The sequence below is a fragment of the Fusarium phalaenopsidis genome, assembly GCF_050370095.1.
Source record: "Fusarium phalaenopsidis strain FUZ10S chromosome Unknown contig_32288, whole genome shotgun sequence".
Taxonomy (NCBI): domain Eukaryota; kingdom Fungi; phylum Ascomycota; class Sordariomycetes; order Hypocreales; family Nectriaceae; genus Fusarium; species Fusarium phalaenopsidis.
The window spans coordinates 118,092-142,236 of NW_028145412.1; the positions used below are offsets into that span (position 1 = coordinate 118,092).

General features: G+C 52.7%; 5 protein-coding genes and 2 non-coding genes across 7 annotated transcripts; 5 read left to right on the forward strand and 2 right to left on the reverse strand.

Annotated features, from left to right (window-relative positions):
* Positions 1-48: 48 nt before the first annotated feature.
* LRP88_03589 (YqaE/Pmp3 family membrane protein) lies at positions 49-606 on the reverse strand (the record flags this gene model as incomplete). The annotated part of the gene is made up of 2 exons (XM_083240205.1): positions 49-473; positions 549-606. 2 exons carry the CDS (start codon positions 604-606, stop codon positions 49-51), a joined length of 483 nt encoding a protein of 160 aa, XP_083103495.1.
* Positions 607-1,350: 744 nt separating this feature from the next.
* LRP88_03590 lies at positions 1,351-1,448 on the forward strand. The gene has a single exon. It is a non-coding gene; the product is annotated as a tRNA-Ala (tRNA).
* A 45-nt stretch (positions 1,449-1,493) lies between these two features.
* Positions 1,494-1,591, forward strand: LRP88_03591. Its single transcript has one exon. It is a non-coding gene; the product is annotated as a tRNA-Ala (tRNA).
* Positions 1,592-2,215: 624 nt separating this feature from the next.
* On the forward strand, positions 2,216-5,797 carry LRP88_03592 (P-loop containing nucleoside triphosphate hydrolase protein; the record flags this gene model as incomplete). Its single annotated transcript, XM_083240206.1, has 1 exon — positions 2,216-5,797. One exon carries the CDS (start codon positions 2,216-2,218, stop codon positions 5,795-5,797), a length of 3,582 nt encoding a protein of 1,193 aa, XP_083103496.1.
* Positions 5,798-6,816: 1,019 nt separating this feature from the next.
* On the forward strand, positions 6,817-12,312 carry LRP88_03593 (ankyrin repeat-containing domain protein; the record flags this gene model as incomplete). Its single annotated transcript, XM_083240207.1, has 2 exons — positions 6,817-10,997; positions 11,211-12,312. The coding sequence occupies 2 exons, from the start codon at positions 6,817-6,819 to the stop codon at positions 12,310-12,312; spliced, it is 5,283 nt and encodes a 1,760-aa protein (XP_083103497.1).
* Positions 12,313-12,846: 534 nt separating this feature from the next.
* On the reverse strand, positions 12,847-14,878 carry LRP88_03594 (uncharacterized protein; the record flags this gene model as incomplete). The annotated part of the gene is made up of 2 exons (XM_083240208.1): positions 12,847-14,301; positions 14,351-14,878. The coding sequence occupies 2 exons, from the start codon at positions 14,876-14,878 to the stop codon at positions 12,847-12,849; spliced, it is 1,983 nt and encodes a 660-aa protein (XP_083103498.1).
* A 4,742-nt stretch (positions 14,879-19,620) lies between these two features.
* LRP88_03595 (SNF2 family N-terminal domain-containing protein) lies at positions 19,621-23,565 on the forward strand (the record flags this gene model as incomplete). The annotated part of the gene is made up of 10 exons (XM_083240209.1): positions 19,621-20,316; positions 20,416-21,122; positions 21,171-21,364; positions 21,533-21,612; positions 21,664-21,716; positions 21,764-21,868; positions 21,919-22,432; positions 22,549-22,918; positions 22,979-23,130; positions 23,188-23,565. 10 exons carry the CDS (start codon positions 19,621-19,623, stop codon positions 23,563-23,565), a joined length of 3,249 nt encoding a protein of 1,082 aa, XP_083103499.1.
* Positions 23,566-24,145: the final 580 nt, after the last annotated feature.

Genomic DNA, 24,145 nt, shown 5'->3' on the forward strand with positions numbered 1-24,145 from the left:
TTGCAAGTCACCCCGTCAACCCTTTCAATTCGATATCCAGTTGAGCATCTAATCCCTCGACTGAATCTTGTGGTCTCCAGCGACGACCTCGGCATACGACGGGGGGACACCGTGGTTATCAGAGCTGCCCTCGCCAGCATCCGTGACACCCTGCTGCTGAGGGGCGGGTCGGGCCTGGCTTGAAGCGGAGGCGTTTTGCGTGCCGTAGTTCATGTTGTTGCCACCGTTCTGAGGTTGAGGCTGCGGCTTAGGCTGCTGGTTCTGAGTCTGGTGGTGACCCTGCGGGCATTGGACGTAGACGTAGGTAACACGGCCGCCCTCGCGATCATTGGGGACGGCCTCGTACTCGTAGGGCGGCTCGGGGAATTTGGCGATGATGTACCAGGCATGGAGGAGGCCCGGGATGTATCCGAGGACGCAGAGCAGAATGTTGATGAGCGAGTCTGCGCTGCAGATTCCGCACTTGACCCAGACTGAAAACGAAGAGTTAGCGAATGTTGTGTCTGATGCGCAATGATGCATGCGACTTGGCGATGGAGGCGACTTACCAGGCAGTGGGGGGAAGAGGACGGCGAGGAAAGCGAGGAAGATGTCGGCGGAGCACATGGCTGCAGAGGAGAAAGGTGAAGCTCTAGAGGGAGTCTAGAAAATGGAAAATCTCAAAGGAAAACGGATGTTCTTTAGAGGTTGAATTATCGCGTGAGCTTTGGCTTTGATGGAGGGAGGAAGAGGGAGTGAGGGCGTGTGACTGCTCGGGAACTCTGAGGCTGAGGCGGCTGGCGATGACGCCGAAGCTCAGGTACGTACCTCTCTTGCTCTGCAGCAGGTCACCTGGTGGCGTTCTCTGGGGTGAGGAGTCAAGCGAGGGGCTTGCGTAATGGGCCAGGTCTCGAGGCCTCACGATTGGACACCCAGGGCGACATCAGTTAACCCCACCAACAGTTACAGCCACAGCATCCAACGGAGCGCAGTAGAATTATCTTGCGGCTTCGTCCTTTTTTTCCTTGTGAGACTAGGCCAGGCTTCCATTATCGAGTCATTGGCTGGGATTGTCAAACGGGGACTGCCTTGTAGGGTTGAGCCTGTCAGATTCGGTGCGCAACTCCTCCGGTGTACGTCACCCAACTGACTTATACAGCTGGGTTTAGGCCGGACATTGCCAGGACGATAGGGAGTGAGTAGATTAAACAAGGTTTGAAATGCAGGTTCTCAAGCTTTATCTCTGCTCGTCTGATGCAACGTTTCTTTGACACACTATTGACGCATTCCGTGAGATCGCGAACATCGAAGCGCAACACGATCCCCTCATGGCCGCGCATCCGAAAGGTTGCACCCATCAAATCCCTTCAAGGGCGAATGGTTTAGTGGTATAATACTCCCTTAGCATGATTCATCTGAATGATTCAAGTGTTTGGGAGTGGTCCAGGGTTCGATTCCCTGTTCGTCCAGCCGTGGTGGTTCCATCCCACCATTGTACCTTATCCTTTCTTTCCGGGCGAATGGTTTAGTGGTATAATACTCCCTTAGCAATTTTCTTCTCAAAGATCTTCGCCTCTGGGAGTGGTCCAGGGTTCGATTCCCTGTTCGTCCAACTCAGGTGGTTTAAATCCACCATTGTCCACTCTTTTTGCCGTTTGCAACTGGAGTTGTCACCTATCGAAGCATGACAGCAGGAACCCTTGCACACAAGCAGCAACTGGGGGGTAGCTGCTAATTAATAGAAGGGAGGAGATAATGTTTTGAATTGTTTATATTTCTTTTTCTTATATATCCCATATTAATTACGATCTTGTCTGCTTTTTCATACCTGTCTTAGTACTAAGGTAGTTTGTGAAACAAAAGAGAGAGGTGCCTTAGTGAGATCGCCTCAAAGCAGAATCTATTGATTCTATATAGACTAATGGACTAAGAATATATCTATAGCGATTTGGAAGAACAAAAAAGCCATGGGATACAATCACGCCGATTCGAAAGGCAGAAGAGAGCCTCAAGTATGTAAATGTCTCCTTTATTGATCTGGTACACATAAAACGGCGCCCATTGCATGACAAAAGCTGGGGTACAGGGTGACCAACACTCACCGAGCCTCACCGAAATCCGCCAAGGTGAGCCGACCTTTTGCCACGGTCAGATTCCTACAACTTTTCCCGTGCACCTTCACTTTACATTGCTGAACCATCCTGCCAGGTCGCAGGATCGGTTTCTCTTTTGTAACATGGACGACCTTTTGAACCTCGAGCTTTTGTCGCTCGTGTCAAAGGTCACGTCGGAACTCCAGAATCACGTCGGCGTCGGCGACAAAACCTTGGCTGAGTTCCTGATCGCGCAGCGTCTAGAATGCAGCTCCTTCAACGAGTTCCGCGAGAGACTCGCGGGCATCGCCCCGGACTTTCCGCCCAGTTTAGTCGAGAGCCTTGACCGCCTTGTCCTGGCTATGCACCCAAAGTTCAAGGGCAAGAACGGCGCCCAAGACGAAGAACACCACCACACGCGAACGCTCGAGGAGAAGGAAAAAGTCTTTAGCGGGCTTGCGCTGCCGGACAAGGACCCCGTACCTGACGGTGGAGCCGATGCGATCGATGATACCCTGGCGCTTCTCGAAGGCTTGGAAGGAAAGGCGAAAAAGGACAAGAGCGCGAGGAAACGGAGTCGAAGCCCTGAGGACGACCAGAAAGATTCAAGGCGCAGGAGGAGAGACCGATCGCGCTCGAGAGACCGGCGCAGGCGAGACAAATACCGATCGCGATCACGGTCGCAAGAACGAGGCGACGAAGACTGGCGAGATGGCTATCGCGATTCGCGCAAGGACCGACGAGGTCGCCGACGATACGACGACGACGACGACGACCGCTTCCGCAATGCTCCAGCGCTCGAGATGGATGATGCGCCGCAATTACACAAGGTCTACGAGGGACATGTCACAGGTATCAAAGACTTTGGCGCCTTTGTCAACCTGCATAATGTTAGGGGCAAAGTCGACGGTTTGGTCCACGTCTCGCGCATGGTTGCTGGGCAGCGAGTCAGTCACCCTTCTGATCTCTTGACACGAGGACAACAGGTCTGGGTGAAGGTTACAAGCATCGAAGGGAGTAGAGTTGGGTTGTCGATGAAGGACGTTGATCAAGAAACTGGTCAAGATCTGGAACCGCAAGCTCGCATGACGACTGGCGCCAACATGGAAGCACTGGGAGGAGGAGCAAGAAATGGCTTCGTAGACCCATCAGCCGGGCCACGAGACAACTTGGGACCACCCCGGCGACAAAAGAAGAGAATGACCTCACCAGAGAGGTGGGAGATAAGACAGTTGATCGCATCAGGAGTAGCCAAGGCTTCTGACTACCCCGACCTGGAGGAAGACTACAACGCGACGTTACGCGGTGATGGCGAAATGGAGCTGGAAGAGGATGTCGACATTGAAGTGCGCGAGGAGGAGCCTCCTTTCCTGGCTGGCCAAACCAAGCAATCGCTTGAACTGTCACCAATTCGAGTCGTCAAGGCACCAGACGGCTCCATGAACCGAGCAGCCATGTCGGGAACTGCCTTGTCCAAGGAGCGAAAGGAACTGAAGCGACAGGAAGCTGAAGTTGCTGCTAAGGAAGAGCCTAAGGAGAATCTTTCTACGGCGTGGCAGGATCCTATGGCAGACCCCGACAAGCGACAATTTGCTAGCGACCTCAGGAACGCGAGAAAGAACCAACAGTCAGAAGAGGTTCCCGAATGGAAAAAGGCCGTCATTCCAAAGGGCCAGTCCCTGGGCAAGCGTACAAACCTGAGCATCAAGGAGCAACGAGAGTCGCTGCCCGTCTTTGTCTTCCGAAGTCAACTCATCAAGGCCGTTCAGGAGAACCAGATCTTGATTGTTGTCGGAGAGACAGGTTCCGGAAAGACAACACAGCTGACACAATACCTGGCTGAAGCTGGTTTTGCTAATGATGGCATGATCGGCTGCACCCAGCCTCGTCGTGTCGCTGCCATGTCAGTCGCCAAGCGAGTCGCCGAAGAAGTTGGCTGCAAGCTTGGAGAAGAAGTTGGCTACACGATCCGTTTCGAAGACTGCACCAGCCCGGCCACCAAGATCAAGTACATGACGGATGGTATGCTTCAACGTGAGATTCTCGTTGATCCAGACCTGTCAAGATACTCGTGTATCATGCTTGACGAGGCTCACGAGCGTACTATTGCCACCGATGTGCTCTTTGCTTTGCTGAAGAAGACCCTCAAACGACGACCTGACATGAAGGTTATTGTCACATCTGCGACTCTAGATGCCGACAAGTTCTCGGCTTACTTTAACGAATGCCCAATTTTCACCATTCCCGGCCGAACATTCCCTGTCGAGGTCCTCTACTCCAGGGAGCCCGAATCTGATTACTTGGATGCGGCTCTGGTCACGGTCATGCAGATTCACCTTACCGAGCCCAAGGGTGACATTCTGCTGTTCTTGACAGGTCAAGAAGAAATCGACACAGCTTGCGAGGTCCTGTATGAGAGAATGAAGGCGTTGGGGCCTAACGTGCCTGAACTCATCATTCTCCCTGTTTACGCATCGCTTCCTACCGAGATGCAGAGTCGAATTTTTGAGCCAGCGCCTCCTGGAAGCCGCAAGGTCGTTATCGCTACCAACATTGCCGAGACCTCGATCACCATCGATGAGATTTACTACGTCGTGGACCCCGGTTTCGTGAAGCAGAACGCATACGATCCCAAGCTGGGAATGGATTCTCTGGTGGTTACCCCTATTTCACAGGCCCAGGCGAACCAAAGATCTGGCAGAGCTGGCCGAACCGGTCCCGGAAAGTGTTTCCGATTGTACACAGAAGCTGCGTATCAGTCAGAGATGTTGCCGACTACCATCCCTGAAATTCAGCGACAGAATTTGTCTACGACGATTCTAATGCTCAAGGCTATGGGCATCAACGACCTGCTGCATTTCGACTTTATGGACCCCCCTCCGATCAACACTATGCTTACTGCGCTGGAGGAGCTGTACGCGCTCAGCGCTCTGGATGATGAAGGCCTCTTGACTCGGCTGGGCAGAAAGATGGCCGACTTCCCCATGGAGCCCTCCCTTGCCAAGGTCCTCATCGCTGCCGTTGAGCTCGAGTGCGCCGAAGAAGTGCTCAGCATTGTTTCCATGCTCAATATCTCGACCGTGTTTTATCGCCCCAAGGAGAAGCAGTCACAAGCCGACCAGAAGAAGGCAAAGTTCCACGACCCTCATGGCGACCACCTCACCCTGCTGAACGTGTACAACTCGTGGAAGCACAGCGGATACTCAGCCCCCTGGTGCTTTGAGAACTTTATCCAGGCGCGTTCCATGCGTCGTGCAAAGGATGTTCGTGACCAAATCGTTAAGATCATGGATCGGTACAAACATCCTATCGCCTCGTGCGGACGCGCAACCGAGAAGGTGCGCCGTGCTCTCTGCGCAGGCTTCTTCCGCAACGCGGCGCGCAAGGACCCGCAGGAGGGATACAAGACGCTGACAGAGGGTACACCTGTATACCTGCACCCAAGCTCAGCCCTGTTTGGCAAGCAGGCTGAGTGGGTGATTTACCATGAGCTTGTGTTGACGACCAAGGAGTACATGCATTGCACGACGAGCATCGAGCCAAAGTGGCTCGTGGAGGCTGCGCCGACATTCTTCAAGGTTGCACCAACGGATAGACTGAGCAAGAGGAAGAAGGCAGAGAGGATCCAGCCACTGTACAACAAGTTTGCAAACGAGGATGACTGGCGTTTGAGTGCGCAGAGGAAGGGAGGTAGAGGCGGTGGTGGCGGCGGAACATGGGGATAATGGGAGCTTGGTTCAGAAAACTGTCATGATTACAGCTGTCAACTCCTGACAACTTGGGTTGGAGTTTGGAGTTTGAATGGGACATTAACTAAATGCTATACTAGCCACAAACAATTGCATAGTCATATTCTCGATATCTTTATAGCATGAATGGTTTTTGTTGATTGTAACGTCAGTTGTGGTTCATTGCGGCTGGTGCCTTGAAACTGCACCCTTGGCGAGGTGAATATACACTGTGTTTGAGAGTGTGGCTTATTAAAGCTGCCCATTGACTGGAGGAAATTTTAAGGAGAAAAGAGGAGACAGTGATTTAACGGGTCACCTTGATCCTGTGATTCACTGTAAAGACCTGATACGCATGTAAACGTTATTCTCCGCTCTCCAAGGCAATATCTCATCACCGTCTGGGCAGTGAATGAGTAACCTCGCACTGGATGGTCCGAGCGCCCCTCTGTTCGTTCCCCTGCCCGCGTTGATGACATTTGGAGAGGATGCCAAACCGACCAACGGCTTCACACAATTTCACCCTCTCAACCATCACGGAGGCGCGCTTTCTTACTCTGATCTTCCCGATGAATCTGGGGTAATGTTTCTTTCATCTCTGAAACGTTAGTCTATATCTTTTCCTATAGATGATCTCTCTGGATCTCATCTGGCGACCTGTTTTCTTGTCGCATCCTTATATCGCCTAGTATCAGCACTCCCGGACACGATAATCGACTCTTGAGCTTCCGACTCTATTGCTGTGCACTTTATTTGCTCACTAAATCCAGCCATGCCCATTTTTGGGCATTGAGATTTCATTGCCTCCTGGCTTCGTGGGCGATACCATCCTGAGCTCTTGGTGCTTGGACTCCCAGCGGCTTGCGGCCAGACTTGCATTCACTTGGCCCAACACAAATACCAGTCTGCTGAGTGAGACTTGCTACAAAGACGTGCGTGAATCTCACATGGTACTCGATTGAATAGTCTCTAACTATCGCGCAGTGTTTTGCAAAATGTCTCCGACACAATCAACCATGCTGAAGCGCATCAGCGAGCTGAAGGAGTCGACACTCGCTGCCTGCGCGAGCATCAGCACTCGCCTGAGAGAAGGATCACCGCTAAAGAGTGACCTGAAACCGTTGATCGTTGAACTGAGGCTTCTCGCTGGTGCTCTTTTCAGTCTTGAGTCGCTCATCGTCGAGCTGGGCGAAAACAGCGAGAATGACATGCCTGTTACCGAGACCACCGAGTGGCCGCTGTTGGACGGATGTGAGATGTTGATTAGCGCTATTCAGTCTGTCCACACCTATGCGACTCCGGATGGTCTCAAAGCTGCCAGATCATCTCTCCTGGACAATCGCTCCAAGCTTGGTTTTGTTCTTGGATCGTCGGAATCCCTCCAAGATATTGCGCTGCAGTTCTCCATTTTGGGTTCCAACTCGATCCCTCGGCTCATGACAAAAAATGTTGACACTGAGATGGTCGAATCTCCAGTACAGACACGCGACGAAACTGAGCCGAGCGCTGAGGAGGTTTCTGCTTGGCTGACAATACTCAACTCTTCCGACAACGATCGCGAACCGGCAGAGTACAACAAAGAGATTGCGTTGGTGCAATCACGTCGGATCACAACAAACTATCGAACAGCAGCGACGCGTTGGCCTGAATATGCTGAGAGGTACTGGCAGAAGCTGCGGCCACAGGTGTGCTCTCTCTTCCGGATTCAAAGATCGTACAGCTTTGTGCAGTGGGTTTTGGAATACGCCAGAGAGACATTCCCAAGAGCCTTGGGACCCTTGGCGCTTTCACCGAGACTGTTGTTGGAGCTCACAGATGCCCTGTGCGATGGATCAGTGTCGTCACTTCACATCGCTGCCGCGCTTGGCTTGCCGAATCTCTGCAGAGACCTCCTCTCTATGGGTGCGGACATCAATCAGACCAGCATTCTCGGCACTCCTCTGTTTTGCGCTCTTATGGGCACCAAGGTTCTTGCAACACGCGCTGAGCCGGAGTCATGGGGTTCTTTGCTTGTTGGCGGAGACTCCGACGTGGAACGAGCAGCCACCATCCTTCACCTTCTCGATGAAGGTGCTGACTGTACCTACAAGTATAACTGGAAGAACGCGGATGAGGTATCGCTTGCAGGCCTGGCCTTTTGGGTTGCGATGACGACCAAGCATGAGGCCATCTTCACCCGCATCATGAAGGGAGGAAGCAAACTGGATGGCGCTTTTCTCGAGCTCATGCAACGAGAGACGCTGGTGATGCGTGGTCTCTTTCACAAGGCGAGATTTGCACGCCTGCTCACCTTTGTTTACGACTTGACATTGGTTAACTTGACATTGGCCGACATCGTGAACGAGACGGTGGAGTATGGAGAGCTCCAGAGGACGGTGTCTCAGCTTATGAAGCACGCCAACATCAAGTTCTCTTTCTCGGAGGAGTCCGGCAAGATCACCACTTTGGACGACCATCATATTGCCGAAGTTACACGCAATGCGGTGCTGGATTTTGATGTGACTCTGATCGAGCGCCTCACCAGCGACCCGAGATTTGATCCTAACCTACCATTTGGCAAGAATGGGCTTGCTGGCACTATTCTTCACACGGCTACCGAAGGCTCGCAGCTTGAGATCATGGACATTCTCATCGCTTCTGGAGCAGATATGGGGGTAAGAGACTCCAACAAGCGAACACCAATCATGGTTGTCGAAGATCTTTCAGCTCTTTCAAAGCTGGTGCTGGACCACGGCGCTTCAACGACTGATACAGACATGGATGGACGCACAATCTGGCACCTTTGTGCATTTACAAACGATGTCGCTCTCCTCAAGTGGCTTTGGGAACATGATCCACGCAGGGATGAGAATCTACGCACGAAAGATCGCTTTGGCTTCACTCCTCTGGTGGCATCCTTTGCCTTTATCGATACTCTTGCACAGCCCCCTAGAGGGTTACGGAAGCCTGCCCCATTAGCCGCTCGTTTCATGTTGGATGCTTGTCAAGAAAACATCTCCTTGAAAGGAAACGAGCAGCTTGCTGAGTATGCCGTTCAATGGGGTGACGCGAATCTCGTCAAAAAGGTGTTTGAGCTCATCCCCGAGGCAATCAAGATCAACAGATTCTTGCTCAAGTACCTCAACTTGTCTGCTTCAACCGAGCTTTTGGACGTGGTTCTGGATAAATGCCGAGAGTTGCCTTGGCAGTTCTCTGATGGGACTACAGTGGTCGAGACTATCATCACCAACACAAAGCTCACTGCTGGTCGGTATGGTGCATTTTCTGTTCCGACGGCGCACCCGTCATGCTTCCCCAACATCAAGCGGGAAGACTACGAGAGGCTTCTTACACCCGAGATTCTGAAATCGCGAGACATAGCCAACCGTCACCTCTGGGTTCGATTCTGCGACAGCATTCTTCCGCTGCTATCTGGAACTGGCACCACCGCTCATCCTTCCTCTCTGTATTTCCTGTCCGGCTTTATTAACCTGGCGGTCCGATGTCTAGTCGAGCACGGTGTCCTTGCCGACTATGAAAGGGAGACTGGCAAGTGTGCGATTCAATACATCGCAGAGGCGAAAAAAACAGACAGTCAGCCATACTGGCAAGGCTGGCAGTATCCTTTCATCACGTCCATTTTGGACGCTTCGGCGTCACCACCGTCATGTTTACCGTCCCTAAATCTGGATGGCCCGAACCCGTTCGCGCTATCCTTTCCCGCTGTGATGCTGCTGCAGCAGGCAGTGCACCATAAGCTATCCAACCTTGTCAGATTACTCGTCAACACCGGAATTAACGTACATCGTACGTGGGATCAGCTCCTCGGTGTATCGCTGTTCGAGGCTGTGTTGCTAGACGACGTGGACCTTGCAATGGTACGAACATTGCTCAGCAGGTCCAGACCAAAGGAAGTGGTAGCTCGTCAATTCGAAACCTTTGACAAACTCCACGTTCTCCTGGATACCCCGTTCGCTGTGGCAGTCATAGCTAAGCTGATCGAGCGTGGAATGGATCCTAATCGACTGCCCAAGAATGTGTCGGGCAAAGATGGGTCAAGAGGAGTGTCATTCCACTGGTCCATGTTGACGGAGGCAATCTCTCAACACAAAAGCGAGATAGCTTGTGCGCTGCTCACCCATGGCGCAGATCCGGGTTTGGCTGCTTCTGATGGATACAATGCCGTGATCGCTGCGTGTCAAAATGGCCAGGTTGTTGTGTTGGAGGAGATCATCGAGAGGGAAGATGACTTGGACTGGAAGTGCATCTACGAAGGGGAAGACGGGGTCACCTACAACGCCCTTCAAATTGCTGCGGCAAACAGCCATCGCGACATCTTGGAGACCCTCATCTTGGCAACACCTTTGATGGATGAGATTGACGCAACCACCCCTAAGAATGGACTATCACCCGCCCATCTGGCCGCCAAGGCTGGATCCCTGGAGTGCATCAAGGTACTGTCCAAGTTCGGGGCAGACTTGACAGCTACGGATTCATCTGGGAGGTCGCCGCTTTTCTGGGCCATTTTAAGGGGCAACGCGGAGGTGGTTGAATATCTGAAGGACTCACTTCTGGATCCTGAGGAAGAGCGGGAGCAGGATTATGGCATTTCGGTGCTTAACCCGGACTCTACAGGTCTTGATGTTCAAGAGCTGGTCTCTCGTCCATTCCACGGCCGAACTCCTGAAAGCACCCGGTTGTTGGAGCAGAGAAAACTTGGCAACATGATAGCAGACACCATCGGCCGTCACCGACCGAGTTCAGGCGGCTTGTTTTCTTCCCTTCTCAACCATATTTCCAGGGAAGAGTTGGAGTCTGCCATCCTGCCCTGTGATGGGTGCACTCTTCTCAGCTACACGGCATCGCAGGCCCTCATTTCTCCCATGGTCGAACTCTTGGAGCTCGGATTCACGGGCTTTGTGGCTGGTTGCAAGGAACACTGGCCGAATGGGTACAATGCTCTCCTTCAGGGCTGTCTCCATATTCAAAAACTGCTCCAGCTCAACATCTTCACTGCGCCCAAGAAGGTGTATTCTTTCATTGAGAAGTGTCTGGATGCGTATCTGGCTGAAGGCAGGTTGTGGTTTCATCTCTCACAACCGCCGATCCATGCCATTTGCCAGTACCAGCAAACTATCGGGGGGCCGGATTTCGGGCACCAGGAGAAGGTTCTCAAGATCTTCATCGACCACCTAGTAGCTCATGCCGATGAGTATTGGTAAGTGTTTCTACTAGGGATGGAGGCCATTGCTAACAAAGATAGGGCGTTGGTGGAGAAATCAGGACTTCCGGGCCTGTCTGACTCGGCAGATGAACAAGATACTACAAAGAGGCTCCTACGCTTCGTCCTGAATGCGCGTAGTAAGGTTCACATGGGATCGGTGTATTATGGAGGCAGCCATTCCACCGCCTTGCATGTGCTGGTCCAAAGCTGTGCGAGAGACGACTCTCTTGACGCTGACTCTGCACCCTTTTATAACATGGCTCGGATGCTCATCTCTCACGGCGCAGACGTCAACGCTCGAGACACGGAACTGTTGACGCCCCTTCACTCAGCTGCCGACTACGATCTTCCACCGATGGTAGACCTACTCCTGGAAGCAGGGGCTGACCCCAACGCTAGAGACTTTGAGGGGACAACGCCACTGGGTCAAGCAGCCGTTGTCGGCAACATTGAGATGATCCGCAGCTTGATCAAGTACGGCGGCGATCCTCAAACCTTTGATGGCATGGATTTCCGAAGTGCCGGATCCGACCTGAACTTGCTGCAAGAGCTGACTGGCCTGGGCTTGAATCCTTACAGCACCATGCTGGGCAATCCGAGTGTGCTGTCGACCGTGATCAGCGGGAGTTCCGTCTCGAGGACGTACGCTCTGAACGGGGAGTTTGACTTTTACCGACTTGCAGAGAACGAACCGTCGTTTCTGATTAAGTTGATGATTCAAACGCCCTCCCTCTCGGGTCTCAAGGCCGTCCTGCGACGTGTCCCGAGGGAATGTCGTTCTCAGGTCGCCAACTTTCAGCCTGATTCAGGGCTCAGCGCGGGATGCATGGCTATTCGGATGGAGAATACTGGTCTCTTGGAGCAGCTTCTCAACTCTGGCTTCGATTTTGAGCGTGAGTGGTGTGACAAGGGTTCGGCATTGATGTTTGCTGGCTATATCGGTGCCTCGAAATCATTCAAACTACTTGTCCGTCATGGCGCTCGACTATCTTACATTGCCACCGACAGACATGGTGGAAAGGTCGTTAGATCTGTCGTGGAAGCAACAAGGGTTTACCCCAAGCTTCTGCAATGGGTTCTCGTTGGTCGATACTACGAAAAGAAGTACATCGAGTCGGAAGCCCACTCTGGACCGTTTACGGCAACTAGGCCTTGGTCTGGCCCACGCAAGGCGGCGTACAGATTCGGCTGTGACAGGTGCGGACACTCTCGGCTTGGCAGCGAGTCGATGATAGATTATCTTGTACGGGTTTCAGGTGTTGGCCGTGAACTCGCAGGGAAGATAGTTCCAGCTACTCTTGTCGAATAGATTGGGGTGTGCGTGCGTGTCTGACAATGGCAGCTCGTCAAAGGGCATTGAATCATGTACTTCGTTCCTTGGCACGACCTGCTGTATCTGTGTAAGCCTCAAACTCTAATGATGGGGAAAATCACTTGCAAGCTGAACAATTGTGTGGCCCCGTTTCATGCAGCTGCCGAGCCCTGGTGGAGAGGCGCCGTTGCTCGCCCTGAAACGACGGTCCAAGACCTTGTTCCATCGGAGCTGAACACAGACGGAACGAGCGGGGAACAAGATCTGACATTAGCGTGCCAATGCCATGATGTGATGTGTTTATGCGGAGCTGTTATCATCGCTTGTGACATCTTGACGTCTGGAGTGTGGTGGAACTGGTAGACTCTAAGTCCGAATAATGGATCTTGTGAATTTACAGTCGTGGTATCATTCTCTCCGTCGTCAGATTAAATACAATATCCTTACACCCAGCAATGCATTATACAAGAAAAAAGTAGATAGCCTTCCCATAATAAACTCCTTTGTCGTTTACTCCTTTGTTTTAAATGTCTAGATTGGCGAAACAACCATGACGACAAACTTGACTTTGCCCTCGCCATCCTTGAGCGGCGTCCAGTGACTCATCATTTTATTTGGCTTCTTTTGTCCTGCCTCGCTGCCGCTTTCGCCGCTCATGACGCGCGTCATGTTTGCTCTTCGCGGGATGTGGTTTGCCAGGGCGAGGTCGAGAGACACTGATTTTCCGTCGCGCACGACGAGGTCTCTTACTGTCGACTTGAAGGCTTTCGTCACTGACGGGAGCGTCAATTGCTCGGATAGCACGTCGAATACGTCTTTGCCTACTACGGCTTCGGACGACATGTTGAGGTCTAGCGCTTCGACCATGGCGGGGGAGAAGAAGGATATGCTCAGTTTGGGAGGGTACTTCATCTCCTGGTCGAGGGGCATTGCGCCGAGTGATGCTGGGTATGATGGGACGTGTTCGAGGATCATGTAGCGGGAGTAGGTCGTCATGAGCATGTCGGGCTGTGTTGATAGGCGTTTGAGGACTGTCCGTGTGCTGTACGTCTTTTCGAATATCGGGCCGGCGGATGATCGTGGTCTGTCGGAGCTCCTGCGGGGGCTGGAGGGTGGTGATAGAGGCGGAGGGGGTACTTTCTTGAACGACTTGAAGAAACCGCCCTTCTTGGGGGCCTTGAGCTGTATGGGCTTCATGCCGATAGGGTCCTCGGGCTCTGGGTCGCATTGAGATCCGTCGCTACCGCCCCATCGGGAGCTGTTTCTATCCGTCGATACCTTGTCCTCCTCTGCAGCGCCATAGCCAAGCATCTTAACAAGGTCATCCGCGCCTTCAATGGGTGAAGAAACGTCGATTTGGGCGCCTAGGTAGAACTTGAGCTTTCCAGCAGTGTCGACAAGAGGGCAGAGGAAAAGCAGGTTCCAGAATGGTGTGCCGTCTTTTCGGAAATTGAGAATAAGCTCGGTGCATTCGTCGCTGCGCCATATCGCTGAGCGCATCCTCGAGATGGTCTCGCGATCCGTCTGCGGACCCTGCAGGAAGCGACAGTTGTGCGAGAGCACCTCGTTGCGCGAGTAGCCCGTAAGATCCTCAAACTCATCCGACGCAAAAGTAATAGGATTCCCCGACCGCGAAGGATCACTAAGACAGAACGAACCCTTGAGACCGGGGTACGGATTCGGCGGCGAGTCGCCTTCCACGTCGAGGGACAGGGCGAGACTGGTGCACTGGGAGAGCTGCTGCTTCACAAAGTCGGGAAAGATCTCCCTCACGATGCGCTGCTCGACGTAGGCCTTGGACTCGAGAAACATGTTTTCCAGGCTCGGGATGAGAGAGGTTGTCAGGTGCTTGATGTTTGTGTTGAGGGCCCGGGATATCGGGGGCGGGAGGTTGATGGGCGATGTCGCTGTGATGGACGTGTAAGAGGTTGATATCGTCGAGAGCTGGATGACGACCTGCTCTAGTGAGTGGATGTAGTCGCGGATCTATAAGAGTCAGTATAAATGCGATAAATCAATGTGTCGACTGCCTCACCTTCATGAGGTAGTCGACATTCTGTCCAACTCCCCGACTCGCGGCAAACTTCCACAGCTGACTACTAGCAGCCGGATCACTCATGACCTGGTCAAACATGTCCCGCCCGACAAGGTCAGGAATCGGCAGATCGCCAGACCCATCCGAATCCGTAAACGCAATGCTGGACCGCTGGCTCGAAGCTATCGAGTCGATGCTCCTCAGCCGCTCGCCGGACCACTGCTGCCCGCTGCCATACAGACCGGCGCTGCGCGGGGAGCCATCAGGGTAGTAGTCCGTGTACTGGCGCAGAATGTCCTCGTTTGTGTGCAGCGAGAGGCCCGAGTTGCTGCGCAGACGGTACGCCGAGAACTTTGCGCTCCGGGGTCTGCCTCCCGATCTCGTCTTGGGAGGAGGCGGGGATTGAAGGCCGCCGCTGCTGTTGCTGTTGGACATGGAAGAGGCCGTGGAGCGGCGGCGCTCGAATTCGGCGAATGGAGGGACGGGGGGAGGCTCAAAGGCGCGAAGGGCGTTGACGGTGGTGGGCATTTTGGGCGGATTTGTCTCAGTGGGTGGAATGCGATGCGATGCGATGCGGCACGAAGCAGCGCAGGCTGCGGTCGATGAGACCGGGGGAGGTAGTTGATTAGATCGCCAGAGACTCGAGAGAATGACTTGTAGTTTTTGTTGCTGTTGTTGTTCTGGGAGCGACAGTGGTTGAAGCGTTTTACAGGGGCATCGTCAAGTTTCCAAGGGGGGGAGGTTGTTAGGTCAAGTACAGAAGCAAGAAATAGGAATAGATAGGCACCTTGGACGGCGGCGAAAGAAGAGAAAGAGAAACAAACATCCAGGGCCCGGGCTTCTTTCTCTCCTAGGAGGACCAGCTGGGGCAGCCCACGATGGCTTAATACCTCGCTCGCCTCTCACTTTCGCTCTGAGCAGTGTAGCAGCAGCAGCAGCGCAATCGACTGACTCGAGGGCACCGCCGCTCGGTATGTAGACGGGTGGAGACCCGGGCGTCGACGCCATGGCGACGCTACACACAGGTCTTGCGGGGGCGGGCCAGAGGGCACTGTCACTGGAGGACTTTGCGGCCGTGTAAATCCTCCACCAGGTCCATGGGACCTTGAACCCTTCCCTGCTTGCTCGGACGGGGACCCGGACAGGGCCCGGGACAGGGGTCCGTGAGTGGTCCAACAAGCGGGAGTCTCTCTTCAACTTTGGCCTGGCTTAGAAAGCTAAGGGGGACTCGGACCTTGTTCCTAATGCGAGACTATCGAGATGGCGTCGTTCGAAAGAAGAAGGAAAAAGAGTGAAAGAGAGAAGTGTCCCACCCCCTGATAAGTCTAGAGCTTGTCGTGGCTGAAAAGAAGGCGTCGATCCGGTGCGCGGGCTGAACCACGCAGAAATCTGCGATCCGGGAACATGGACAAGGTGTGTTTGGGGGAGAACATTCCTCCGAGTCAAGCCAGCAGACGTTTTTTTTTCTTCTAGTTTTTCGGCGTCTAACGGAAAAGCCGTGATGGAATGATTTCTCTCCGGGTACGATTTTCCCTTCGATCTCGAGAGTTATGCTGCTGCGCTCTTATCTCTCGTGCTTTTCGCCCAGCTGCCGTATTTTGACGCTTCCTGCAAACACTTTGACCTTCTTCTCAGCGGACCAAGGAACTAGTGCCAGGTCGACAGGGGTCCGGCTCTCAAGGGTCTGGTCTGGTCGTCGTCGATGGGCTCACGAGCTGAAGAAACCTCCTCCTCTCTCCTCTTTCCATCTTGTGGGGCCCGAGAGTCATTCATCTGAAACCTTGCCCCGGCTCTTTTAATCTTGTGCTGAAGAAAATGGAGAGAGAGAGTCAAAACCCCGGGTCACCGGCTTTGATTGATCCCGATGAGAGCCGGAAATTGCTAAGAGGGCCATATCATGATGGCGTCTTTTGTCCGCCCCCCTTGCCCACGGACTGGAGCTTCTTTTCTGCCCACAGACTTCGCAATGCTGCTGCTGCGGGTTTGCAGCGAGATCACTGGGTGGTCCATGCCCCCTTGTCCGCACAAACCCAGCCACAGACGATTGCTCTTTTTCATTATCCCTGCGGCAATCAAGAGATGCCCGCCTTGTCCTGGGCGTTGGGCGGTGCACATGACGAAAGAAGCGTCACATCATCGTCGGCGAAGATAAAAGTGTACGTGCACTGTTGTTTGTTTGCGTACGCCGCATCAACAGCCGGGACCGAGCAGCCCCCAAGGAAAGACATCCCATACGCGTCGGCCCGCGGATTGTGCTTGTTGTGTTGGTCGGCACATGGCGTTTGGGTCTGTCGTGCATGGGGCCACGCCGTCATCCTTTTTTGTGTTGGTTGATGGGTTGTCCTGCCTGTATTTGTCAAGCAGTCCCCTCCCACCCTCCATCCCATGAAACCCCCCCAGTCAATGGCGGCCGCGACACAATTCCGGGAACCTGGCAAGCCCTGTCATGTTGGTTTCAGTTGGGGTTGATTGCAAAGTAGGATTTCGCAGCAAAAAAGAAAGCCCGTCTTTTGACATCTGCAAGGCATTCTTCTGACAGGGCCTGTTACTCTCGCTACAGAAACAATAGGTAGCTTCCAATGTCGCTTCCGTCACGCCATGTCAGGAGATGCCGTCCTGCAAAGCGACAGCCCTCACGAACCTCTAGAGCCTTCTAGAGCGGCGGGAAGCACCCGACACAGAGAGAAAAAACGAGTTTGCCGCCTTTGACGTTGACTGCATCTCGCGAATCGGAATTGGGACTCAAGCCCCTCCCCGCGCAGCTGGAATCCTTCCAAAAGCCCACTCCACCAACAGGTACACAGGCACACTGACAGCTCGGACATTTCGCGCGCTGGTCTCCAGTTCATGCCGGCGGGCGCTCTCTTTGCTTTTTTCTTGCTACTTTTTTGACGCACAGATTCGCATCATGGATGTGTGTGTGCGTTATCGGGGCACGTGCGGGAAGGGAAAAAGCAACATGTAGAGCCTCACCGTCGGGATGTGGAAATAAGGAGAACATGGGTGACCCTTGGGGTGATTGCCATACTACGCTGTTTTATTAGATGCGTCATGACACTCTATTTAACTTTACAGCGTCGCTCTCAGCATTGAAGAGAGGATCTGTAGCGTAAAATGTCATGCTTTCAGGCTGCCGCATTGACGACCCTGATGATCTAAAGCGCTGATCTTGCATCAAACTGAGGAAATGCGCTGGCAAGCATTCAAGCCTTCCCCTACAGCCTACAGGGGATCCATTCACCTCGTGGCCTCCCTCCAGGGCCCATGTTTTCCTTCCCATGCAAGTTTTCGCCGACGATCAAGAAATGCACGACTCGCTCCCCGAGCCGGCCGTTGGACCTAACATGCATAGTGAGGCCAGCGCGAGTCAATAAACACCGAACGCTGAAACGTTGGAAAGCTTCCTTCACCGGGAGAAGATTCCGCTTGGCGGGTCACAACGCTAGAACATGTCGTTTCTGCTGCAGCGACGGGCGAGAGTCTAGTTTGACTCGTAAGGTAGGGTTCGGGACTGGCCGTTTTTTCTGGCACGTTGTTTCAAACGTTGGATGACATTCGCGCGAGTCTTGTTTTTTATGGTTCAGGTACTGGCATGATTTTTTTTACTCCCCATGTGAATGTGCGTTTTTTGTTTCTATTGGTTTGTGATGATGTTGTATCGCGGCTATGTGACTGGACTGGGTCATGATTTGCTGGGCTTGCCGGAATGTTGCTCTGTAGCCATTGAGGAATGTGACTGGACGCGCATAACCGGGGATGTGAAGAGAGCTGCGGGGTGGACACGATAACTACAGAAGTCTCGGTTCGAGCTGATTGGTCATCAAAGTAGCCTATGAAAGATGGATTGATGACGGATAGACAAGTAACCTGTGAAACAGTATTGCTTCATGTCGGGATACAGGCTAGACGGGCCATGACAGCTTCGCCGCAGGTTGCCGGCCAGCAACTCACGTTTCCATTGGACGACTGGAGTAGAAAGAAGAAAAATAGACTTTGTGTCTGTTTCAAGAACGTTCTCTATCGATTTCACTGTAGCTCTCTCCCGTCTGGTTGTGTTCTCTTCAAGTGTCCTGACCATTAGACGCGGGCCGTCGCTATCCATCACAACTCCAATCGAGAAATAGACATGACTGATAATTGCTCAGAATAATCTAGGGATATGAACTTGAGTGGATTAATCTATAAGCGTTGGCGTGGGTGTTTGTCATTGCGTGTTGTGAAAAGTTGACTCGTTTGGTCTGGATGAAGACGGCTGGATTGTAGACCAAGTAAAGAGAGGGCATTCGGCCTCCATCTTGCGCCTTAGAGTAGAGCAGTTAGATACCCTACACTCTACCGCTGTTTTCATCTTCATGTTCCTTGTGTATCACTGCCAGGCTGCTATGATGAGTTCTTCACTTAGCCCTTAGACTCTTCCCCCCCCTCTCCTTCTCTCTGCCTCCCCATCTCCTCCCATCTAACCTCTTCACCTCTCTCTACTTGACCACCTCTTCTGACCGTTTCTACTCAACTTCTAATTACAGTGATTCGCTTCCACCCGCCTCTTCCTTTTCACCTTCTTCTATTTAACCCCCCCCTCTTCTCATCTTGAACTCTTCCTCTTCATCCCTCCATCTTACAACTTCCCCTCCTTTCAATCAACTTCTCTCTTCAAGAGTCTCTCCCTCTTCTCCCCTCTTCTTTGCCCCCCCTCAGATCTTCTTCTTCTTTACCTTCCCTCATCTCGATCTTCACTTCGTTCGCATTCGACCATTGCGCACCGCTCCTACCTCTCTCTTCTTCAACTTCTCTTCATTCTTTACCCGAGACAACTTCATCCACATCGCTCATCAACATCTTCAACCCTTGTTCCTCTCACCACTCAGGAGCGTCGCCAAGCATTTCGTCTCAACTACTCAACATCGGACGGAGATCAAGCTTCGTTCATCTTGTCACCTCCTTCCATCCTATCTCTCTGTCACTCCCGTCGCCTACTGTCACAGTCTTTTGTCACTATCGAGGCTCGCCAGCATCAGCAAACCTACGTCTTCCGTTCAACCGCCTCGCATCTCTTCCAAGACAACCCGGCCAAGCAACTTTCATCGCTTCACATCTTCTACTTGAGCCCCAACCACGCCCCATGCAGCCCTCTCTTGGTTGAACTGGTAAGTCTTTCAACATAATTTCTACCCTTCAGCACATCCACTTCCATATCCTCGTTGCTACCCATCAGTCATGTCAACATGAAACAAGTTGGTCACTGACAATTGACTTTAGGCTCATTCATCCTCATGGACACCAATCCCTCACCAGGGGCTGGGCTTCCCATCTCAGGACCCGGCACCGATGCTGGTAGTCCTCACGTTCCTCGTCGAGTCAAGAGGGAAAAGAGTTCCATCCTAGTGACTGTGGCCGAATCTCAAGTTCCTCCACACCAGACACCCTCCGAATCTACTGAAGCCCAGCCTGCCAGTTCCGGCAGCGACGCGTCTTGTATCGCCATGGACATGCCTGAAGAGAACTTGCTCAAGCTCCATGATCAGATGAAACAAGAAAAACCCGGAACAGGAAGCAATCTAGCCTGTGTCAAGAGCGAGGATAGCGACTCCAAACAGTTCCCACGCACGTGCAAAGGAGCTCAAGACACATCAACCGATTGGCTTGGGGATGCGGAGATGCTTGACGCTATGGAAATCGACAGCGACAGTTCCTCAGACGATAGCGACAATGAAGGTGATCCGGACTTTCAGTCTGGAAGTGGCTCAGACTCTGATGGGTCCGAAGGGACGGGCAGACGAGTCAAACAACGTCCCAAGCCTGGTATCACCTCGCTGTCTCAGGCCTCGACAAGATGCCAGGAACTTGAGAACCGGCGAAACAAGTTTCTTGTCAAGCAGATGAAACAAGGATTGACAGGCGATGAAACCCAGAGGCTGGAGGAGCTGGAGAAGCAGCTTTCTGAAGCTCAGAAACAACTTGACGAGAGTGTGGCACTCGAGGAAACAAAGAAGACCCGGAAAAAGAGAAACACGGACGGGCCAAAGTTCGCCAAAACAGCTTGAGAGTACTGGAAGAGAATGCTCCAGGAAGAAGAAGAAAAGGAGGATAAGAAGCGGAAGAGCGAGGAGGAGGCCGGAGGTCCCAAGAAAGCGCAAAAGACAACGGCTGGATCCCGTCCCAAAAAGAGTACCAAAGATTTGGCTGCCAGCGCCAGAGCAGAGCTTCTGCGCAGCCTTGGCGACGTTGACCAAAGTATCAACGATGGCAGTGTGCCAACCATGGGTGCCATCCAAGCCAGCACCTATCACGATCAGATGAGGCAAATCACCCAAGGCATTCCGGATGAATTTGACACCAGACGCACCAAGACACAGCGCAAAGACCTCAAGGAAGCCAAGTCTTCTTTTGGTTACAAGAATGTCAAAGCCGTGAATGGCAAGTGGAAGCTCAAAGGCATGGCAACCGGCCTGATGAGCCATCAGATTGTCGTCTCGGCTTGGATGGCCAGGAGAGAGGCCCAGGGATTACATCCCGCTGGGGGGCTGCTGGCTGATGACATGGGACTGGGAAAGACAATCACAACTCTTGCTTGCATCGTTGGCCATCCTCCAGAGAAAGAGGATCGTGATGAGTTCAGCAGGGCGACACTTGTTGTTGTGAACAACCGGCAAACTGCAATCCAATGGTCCAAGCAGATCGAGAAGCATTGTCTCTCAAATTTCGCTTCCAAGACAGAGGTCTACTCCAAGGACCTCATCTGGTCACTGAAAAAATGGGGTGGACGAAACATGGTGTAAGTCTGCCAACTCCTCAGTCTGCCAAGAGAGCTAACATGGCACAGGATCGCCACCTACCTGGAGCTGGTGGCACAGTTTCCCACGAAAAAGGCCCTCCAGCAACTGAGGGGAGTGTGGGCTGGTGACTCGGCGGGCTTCGAGAAGGCTCTGCGACGCAAACTTGGGCCCCTTTTCAAGATTAACTGGTACCGAGTTGTTCTGGATGAAGCTCATACTATCAAGAATCACACATCCAGCAGTGAGTATCTTGCAACGGTTCTGTTGCTTAAGTTGACATGGGATAGCCACCCTCGCTTGCTGGCAGCTGAGTGCCAAGTTTCGATGGGTAGTCAGCGGAACGCCCATTTCCAACATGGTAGAAGGCAAGTTCTCGCTCGAGATCCATGGCTCATACTTACCTGATTAGAGTTCTATCCTTACCTGAGGTTCCTTGGATGCCGTTTTGCCGTGAGCCTGAAACGGTTCAAAGAAGAGTACCTGAACGGGGTAAGTACTTAGCCTGGGTGACGAGTGTTACGTTACTGAATCCCTGGCTAGAGACAGTCAAACGACAACCTTGCGGCTTTGGTCAGCATGATCATGTACAGACGGTAGGTAGGGAGAAGAGAGTGAGGAAACATCCGCTGATTCTTCCCAGCAAGCAGGATGAAACCTTCGTTGGACGCAAGATCGTTGACCTTCCGAACGACCACGGCCAGGATCTCTGGATCCCCGTCGAGGATTGGGAAATGGCCATGATTCGGTGAGTTTATCCCCCTCAAGTTCGGAGGGTGAAGCTAATAAACTCCAAAGCGCAGTGGACAATCGCTACAAAAGCGACAAACCTGCTGAGGAGCAGAATGGTCAGGGACAAGATGATGAAGCCGGACCCGAGGATGTCGATCAAGCATCTGGACCAGCTGAGGAGGCCGAAAACGACGCAACCGATAATGATGCAGCCGAAGAAGATGCAGCCAAGCCACAGGACGATGATGAAGATGACAAATCTCCCTTTGCGATGCGACGGACTCGACTGACGAGAGTGCGTCAAGCGGTGTCCCACCCACTCAACCTTGAGAAGTTTCTTCGAGAGAAATATAGTGAGGGAGACATTGACAAGGCCACAGAGAAGCTCAAAAAGGAGGTTGAAAAGATTCAGAATGACACTGACGAGGCAAACACTCACGCTGAACAGTTGGCACAGGACAAGGCCGTCAGAGACAAGTTCTCGGTGGGAGCCCATCAGATCGAAACCCTGTACAAGGACTTGCTCGGCGGTGCCAAAGATATGGCCAAGCTACGTGCCCTTGCTGCCAACGAGCATCAAGTTCTGGACGTGACCTGCGGCCTTTGTAAAAGGCAAAACCTCCCGTGGAGGCCACTCGGGGAGCAAATGTACGTGCCAACTCAGCCTCCGTGGTTTCAACTGCTAACAAACAGAAGTGCGAGCACATCTTTTGTGAGCGGTGCCTTACTGTCAAGGTTTGCAAGGGTGCACAGACAGTGAAGACAGAGCTCACTTGCCCCGTCAAGGGATGCTTGGCCACACTGGCAGTGGGAGAGGACGTGACGACACCTGAGTGCATCAAGACGGCCCTCAGCTACATCAAGGACTTTAAAGAGCCTGGCCGTGACAGCATTGGAACCCATTGGCCTGGTGATGTTGATGGGGACACCTCCTTCTTTCTCGCCACTTGCGGCCGCGAGGACATTCACTTTGGCCCTGTCAAGATGCCCTGGGGTTCCAAGCTCAGGGCCACGATGGAGGTGATTCTGACCTGGCAGAAGGAAGCCCCCGAGGACAAGATCATTGGTAAGTACCCTGGAAAACCCATCAAGTATTTTGGAATTAGTTGCCTAACTGTCTGTCCAGTCTTCGCCGAGTTCACTAGAACTTCCAAGGCCCTGGGGTGTATCCTTGAGAAGATTGGCATTGACTTCCTGTACTTCAACGGGACAGTTACCACCAAGCGGAAGGACATGGCTCTGCGAGAGTTCTGCGGGAAGCCCGAGCGAAAGATCCTTGTGGGTTCTTTTCCTTCTACAATCTCTTGGATTGTTGATGAGCTGACAAGATATTAGCTGGCATCGATGAAATGCGGTGGGCAAGCGCTGGACCTGCCCGTAGCCAACCGCGTCATCATTGTCGACATGTGGTACAACAAGACGCAAGAACAGCAGGCATTCAAGCGAGTTCACCGAATTGGCCAGAAGAAGGAGACGCATCTCGTGCGGATCCTGGCAAGAGGCAGCATCGACGAACGTCTTTACATGTTGCAGAACGCGAAGCAGACCATCGTCAACCGCGCTCTCCAAGATGACGGCTATGCCCCCAAATTCTCCAACCACCAGGAGCTCCAGTGGCTGTTCTCGGACAAGAACAAAGAGGATTTGATGAAAGACATGGCTACGAAGGTCCGGGGAAAGAAGGGCAAGGGGAAGGCGACGGAGAAGGCCTGAGCGGTTTCTTCTCAAAGCAATGCCGTGATGGGGCGCAAACGGGGTAAAAGTTGATTGCTATTTTCTCTCTTTTTGGTTTCATCCAGCCGGTGGAGGTTACATGAGCAAGGGGATGCTCTGGCCTCAGATACACCGTGATCTACTGAAAGGGGATCCTTCCATAGCTGAGATGGGATACTACGGTGACATTCAAATCCTTTGGCTTTACCTTGACCACATTTGAGTGAAACAAGTCGTAGATAATAAGAACTTCCCATAAGGAGAGATAATACTCTGAAAGTTTTCTACATGCTATTTTCTACATCTTATAACGTCGTCGTAGGCATCTTTAGTAACACATGAGCCAATACCTGGTGGTGAATACTCCCATGGACATCGCAACCTTACCAACCAAACCAGCTGACCAGCTCGACACCCCTTGAGACTACGGGACTACGAGCACAGGCTCTTTGAGCAACTTGAGGAGCTTGTTGCAACAGTTTGTACCCTTCCCCTCCGTGGCGCGAGCTTGGGGTTCCTCTTGCGGGTTTGGCAAGGTAGTTGGGGATAGATGTATGGGAGTTGTGGTTCATCTTTCATT